Source organism: Etheostoma spectabile, chromosome 17 (assembly GCF_008692095.1).
Source record: "Etheostoma spectabile isolate EspeVRDwgs_2016 chromosome 17, UIUC_Espe_1.0, whole genome shotgun sequence".
Classification (NCBI taxonomy): domain Eukaryota; kingdom Metazoa; phylum Chordata; class Actinopteri; order Perciformes; family Percidae; genus Etheostoma; species Etheostoma spectabile.
The window spans coordinates 14094076-14099867 of NC_045749.1; the positions used below are offsets into that span (position 1 = coordinate 14094076).

The window sequence follows — 5792 nt, forward strand, 5'->3', positions numbered from 1 at the left end:
GGGGGGGGGGTCCGAGGGCATCCTACCCCAGGAAAATGTATTTCCCCTTTAACCCTACTGCAAGAAAAATGATTAGGCTTAAGGGATTCTCAAATTTAGTGTTGATTTACTAGCTAATCCATTTATTCACTAATTGTTTTGTTATTGTCACCTGTTTTTAAAAGACTTCACTGTGGGCAAGGCCAAAGCAACAGTTTAGGCCGATATCACCTAGGATCTAGAATAGGGCAGTTGGAACGAATACAGAAATTCAAATATAATTCTTATAGTAAAAAAATCAATGCTATTTGAAAGTGATTTTTTTATTTTTTATGAATAGGTTGGCAAACGTGGAAGTCCCTCTAGTGGACAGAACCTGTAACAACAGCATATGCTTACAGAGACATTGACAGTGCATAAGCCAGAGTAGTGAAGTACATATTTATAACAGGCTGAGCATTAAATATTCGAATATGAAAAAAAAAAAAAGGAATTCAAATGGTATTATAGAGGAAGACTGACAGCTCCAATGTACAAGAACCCGCACACCCACAACTAAACAGATCTAACCAGTGTTAAGGACAAATGGCTCTTGTGGTGTATGTCAGTAATACTTCACTTCTTGCATGTACAGGCTGAAGAAAATACAGATTTGGCAGGTATGATTGAGGATGAAGATGAAGGTTCGGATGACCCAAACCTTCAGGTATGAAATCTGCCATGGACATCCACTAAATGAGGATTTATTTTATATACTGTACATTTTGCAGAATACTAAGCCAAGTGATATTATTTAAGTACAACAAGAACCGCTTATTAACTCCGAACATGAACTATCTTTTTTCTGTATGGTGTAGGTATTTTGTCATTTGTGACAAAAACATCAATATTCTAAATTTCGGCAGCCATGTAGCAGTTTGATGTACTCTATTTTTCATGGTTCCTAATTCCAAATACTTCTTATTACAGTAAGACTGAGAACAAAGAAACTCAGGACTTTTTTTGTATTTAGTAACTTTTTCATTGAATTGCAGCTGGAGCTCAATGCTTTCAGAGCTCAGTGGATGTCTGAGCTCAAGCCGAGCTCTGGAGCAAGTGGATTAAGTGCCCGACTGCTGCTAGCTAAAGGTCTAAAGAGGACACAAGATATTGCCAGAGAGGAGAAAGTAAGTTGTGAAATGATTTCTCCAGGTCATGATGTACCTGGATGTATTGCAGACCAAGTGCTTAAACTGAAATGTACTGAAATGTGTGTTGAATGACTGACATGAGTCGTCTTCCCTCAGGCCACAGAGCTGTTCTTAAGAGCTGTTCAGGAAGAGCAGAATGGAGCCGTTTATGAGGGTACGTATGTTAGCTATATGGTGATCAAAATCACTAGTGAAAGGATGAAAGGTAAACGTTATTCCCAACAAGCTAATTCTTAAGGAACTAACAGAAATATCACAATTAATTTACAGAGTAAGCTTGTGGAAAATGCTACATTATATCAGATTGTTTTTTTATAAACTTGGCATTTTTTGACCAATCATTATCTTAAATTAACATGCAAATAATAAAACAGTTTAGATGTCATTACTATTGACAGTAATTGAGCATGTTTAATCCACCCAAACAGTTTTGTATTAGTATATAATACAAAATCAGCTGATTGCATTGGTTGAGCACTTAAAATTTATTTTCTTGATAATGTGTCATTTGATTTCTTTCTTTACTTGCAGCTATCAAGTTTTATCGAATGGCTGTGCAGCTTGTACCTGACATTGAGTTTAAAATCAACTACAGCCGTCCTGCGGATGCAGACCGAGTTGGAGGAAACTAGTAAGCTGCTTTTCATTTTTGGACATGGCCAGACCTAGTTTGATTAACAAAATGGAGTTAATTAACAACACCATGAGCAAGTTAATTAAGCATCTCTGTCTCTGTGATAATCAGTATATTTGTCAGCTAGATTTATGGCAGAGAGAGCTTTAGTTATCTGCCCTATTACCATATTAAAACTAGTAATCTTTTGGTTAAAGTGAGTGGATAAATAGTTGTGAGTGGATCATGGAGCCAGGAATGACGCATTCAGCAAACACAGGTCCTTGCTTATGTCTGATCATGTGTATTTACTGCAGCGTGGAGGACAATAATGTTGATGAGATCGAGGACCTACTTACCTACTTTGAGCAGCAGCTCAATGTGGAAAGCTCCTTTCCAAAGATCTGCACTCCTGAGTTGGATTTGACTCAGATGCACATTTCAGGTAAAAATCTGTCTCTTTTTTTTAGATTGTAAATATGCCTAGAGATCAACTTGTATTTATTATAACTAATTTGTTTCCTGCTTTATTTGACTGCAGCCTTGCCAAGGGAAATCATGATGTACATATTCCGTTGGGTCGTGTCGAGTGATCTTGACATGCGAGCCCTGGAGCAGCTCTCTCTGGTTTGCCGTGGGTTTTACATCTGTGCAAGGTCAGCCCCTCTGTCACAACAGATCAGATGTGTGACAGCTTGTCTGTCAACTGCTGTTTCTCAGGTTTTACCTCTCAAGATTGCTGAGTTGGAATTTGCCCATTAGGGATTTCACATTGTTGCTGCATAATACATAAAGTAATCAATAGCCAGTTCATGGTGTGCATGGTTAAGTCAAACTTCATTTTTTTCACTTTTTATTTCTCTCCAGGGACCCTGAAATTTGGCATTTAGCCTGTTTAAGAGTGTGGGGACGGAACTGCACCAAACTTGTACCCTTCAAATCTTGGAGGGAGATGTTCCTGCGAAGGCCTCGTGTGCGATATGATGGTAATTGGGTATTTTATCAGTTACAAATATGGGATGCTACGTCAGAATTTATGGGACATTGACATTTATTGACATCTTTTATTTTGGAACCCATATCAGCCATCACAACATACAGTTTTTTATAACAAAACATTTTTAACATACAGCACAGTGTTGCCCCCTGCAGTGGGATGAGGGCTATAGCAACGTTATTGGATCAGCTGGAGCATTTTATTGAGTCGCTGCAGAAATCTGAAAATGTGCCAACTTTAAAAATGTCATACCACTGGCCTTATGTTTGGGTTCAATACTAGAAAACACAAAATGTAGTGTGAAAGTGCAAATGCATTGGTTTGGGGTTTTTATGATTCTTTACCACACATGCAGATATAATAATGATTATTTATTTTAAATATTGATAGGTGCAAGCTTTAGTTTATGCACAACACACAAGTTCCAAAGCCAAATGTTTTGAATAGCCAGTTGACTAAAAATAATATTGGACTGATATTGATGTTGCTTCTGAATGTTAATACTGGCCAATAAGGCTGCCAGTGAATCAGTTTTCTATTATTAGTCAACTAAACATCCAATGAAGATGTTTAACTGGATGTTGAACTTTCTATTTATATTATTTTCACAGGTGTTTATATCAGCAAGACCTCATACATTCGTCAAGGAGAGGAATCGTTGGATGGATTTTACCGGGCTTGGCATCACGTTGAGTACTACAGGTAGATATTTGACTTAAATTGTTGTTGTTGTTGTTTTCTTGTGAGTTGTGTAGATATCACAGCTAACTGTTGACATTGTTATCGCAGGTACCTCCGGTTCTTCCCTAGTGGCCAAGTCGTCATGCTGACCACCCCTGAAGATCCTCTGGCTGTTGTTCCTCGCTTGCGTTCAAAGAACATCAGGTAAACCTTCTGGTTTCTACAAACGCAGCTAGAATGGACATCACCACATCAATAACAATTTCACAGATCTGAGTGTCAGCTCTTTTCACAATTGTAGAATTTTGTTTCATTTTACAGAATGGATTCTGTTATGCTTGGTCATTTCCGTCTGTCGCAGGAGACGGACAATCAAACCAAAGTTTTTGCTGTGGTGTGCAAGAAAAAGGAGGAGGTGAGAATAAGTTCATAGTTTGAGAAATAAGTGTGTGTGTGTCTGTGTGTGTGTGTCTGTGTGTCTGTGTGTCTGTGTGTCTGTGTGTCTGTGTGTGTGTGTGTGTGTGTGTGTGTGTGTGTGTGTCCATTGTGGATCCTTTAATGCACTACAAATGGGGTTTTGTTTAAAGTGACATTTTAACAAAGCACCAGCGTTTTCTTCATACTAATGCGAGTTCTGAAATGAGAACACACCGTATTTAATTATTTGGTTAGACGTGTTTTTTTACTTTCAAAGTTAAAGCGTAACTCTCGCCAAAATGCAACCTAGTTTGTTTTGTGAATGCACCTGGGTCAAACTTTTGTTTTTAATGTCAAATTAGGACTGAAAGGCCACTTTTAAGATTAACCGTATTTTTTTTGGTCAAATGGCCTTTTGAATGGGAGTGCTAGGGGCACTACTATGATATCATCAAAATCATTATTTTTAAAACGCTAAGAAGACTCAACACAACATGAAACTTTGCTTGAAGTATCACCAGGGGCTCTTCACATGAACTTGAGCATTGAGAACATTGTGTACACAGTTTACTAAAAAGAGAGGGTTTGAACAAGTAATTTTAGCAGTTGTTGTTCACGCTATCCGCCAACTTGCCAGTCAATCCAAGATGGCTCCAAATGGAAATGAACAGACTCCATAGGAGGAAATCCTTTTTCAACTGCAAGGTTAAAATTGTTTTTAACTAACGACAAAACAACAAATTATCCGTGCATTTATATGGAACTAAGCCTTCTTTGTGTTTTAAAAATAGTGATTTTGATGCTATCATAGTAGTGCCCCTAGCTCCCCCATTTAAAAGGCCATTTGACCCAAAATATGGTAAATCTTAAAAGTGGCCTTTTGGTCCTAAGTATGTTTTTAGATGAAAGTTTGACTAGGGTAAATTCACAAATAGATCCTAGGTTGCATTTTGGTGAGAGTTACACTTTAAAGTGTGTAAATCAAATATAAATTAATTACTTAATTATGGAACCCCCAGGAAAAGAAAAATACAATTAAAAGCAAAAAACACAAACTAATACTTTCTACAACTTACTATCTCATACTCATAATTTAGATTTTTATTCCATCCATTCATCCATCTTCGTCCGCTTATCCGGTATCGGGTATCGGGTTGCGGGGGGAGCAGCTCCAGCAGTGGACCCCAAACTTCCCTTTCCTGAGCCACATTAACCAGCTCCGACTAGGGGATCCCAAGGCGTTGCCAGGCCAGGTTGGAGATATAATCTCTCCACCTAGTCCTGGGTCTTCCCCGAGGCCTCCTCCCAGCTGGACGTGCCTGGACCACCTCCCTAGGGAGGCGCCCAGGAGGCATCCTCACCAGATGCCCAAACCACCTCAACTGGCGTCTTTTGACACAAAGGAGCAGCGGCTCTACGCCGAGCTCCACACGGATGACTGAGCTTCTCACCCTATCTCTAAGGGAGACGCCAGCCACCCTCCTGAGGAAACCCATTTTGGCCGCTTGTACCCTGGATCTTGTTCTTTTCAGTCATGACCCAGCCTTCATGACCATAGGTGAGGGTAGGAACGAAAACTGACCGGTAGATCGAGAGCTTTGCCTTCTGGCTCAGCTCTCTTTTCGTCACGACAGTGCAATAAATTTAATGCAATAATGCACCCATTGCGCCAATTCACCGACCAATCTTCCGCGCCCCTCACTTGCAAACAAGACCCCCAGGTATTTAAATTCCTTCGCTTGGGTAAGGACTCATTCCCTACCTGAAGAAGGCACTCCATTGGTTTCCTGCTGCTGACATTTTATTCAAAGTAATGTAATGTAAAAAACAGGGAGTTATAACCTTTTATACGCTTTTTACTTTCAGACATTTAGAAAATATTTACCTGAGCTTCTATCTGGGATCTTGTGTTGTA

The 5792-nt window shown here is 39.3% G+C and overlaps 1 protein-coding gene across 2 annotated transcripts in view; it reads left to right on the forward strand.

The window, feature by feature from the left end:
* Positions 1 to 5792, forward strand: part of fbxo9 (F-box protein 9) — a 7327-nt gene that overhangs the window by 571 nt on the left and 964 nt on the right. For both annotated transcript variants that reach the window (XM_032541902.1, XM_032541903.1), the window contains exons 2-11: positions 614 to 685; positions 1014 to 1145; positions 1266 to 1323; positions 1701 to 1800; positions 2100 to 2227; positions 2324 to 2438; positions 2650 to 2768; positions 3391 to 3481; positions 3569 to 3664; positions 3782 to 3875. In XM_032541902.1, the coding sequence (XP_032397793.1) occupies positions 614 to 685; positions 1014 to 1145; positions 1266 to 1323; positions 1701 to 1800; positions 2100 to 2227; positions 2324 to 2438; positions 2650 to 2768; positions 3391 to 3481; positions 3569 to 3664; positions 3782 to 3875 (1005 nt within the window). The remainder of the gene's footprint in view (positions 1 to 613; positions 686 to 1013; positions 1146 to 1265; positions 1324 to 1700; positions 1801 to 2099; positions 2228 to 2323; positions 2439 to 2649; positions 2769 to 3390; positions 3482 to 3568; positions 3665 to 3781; positions 3876 to 5792) is intronic.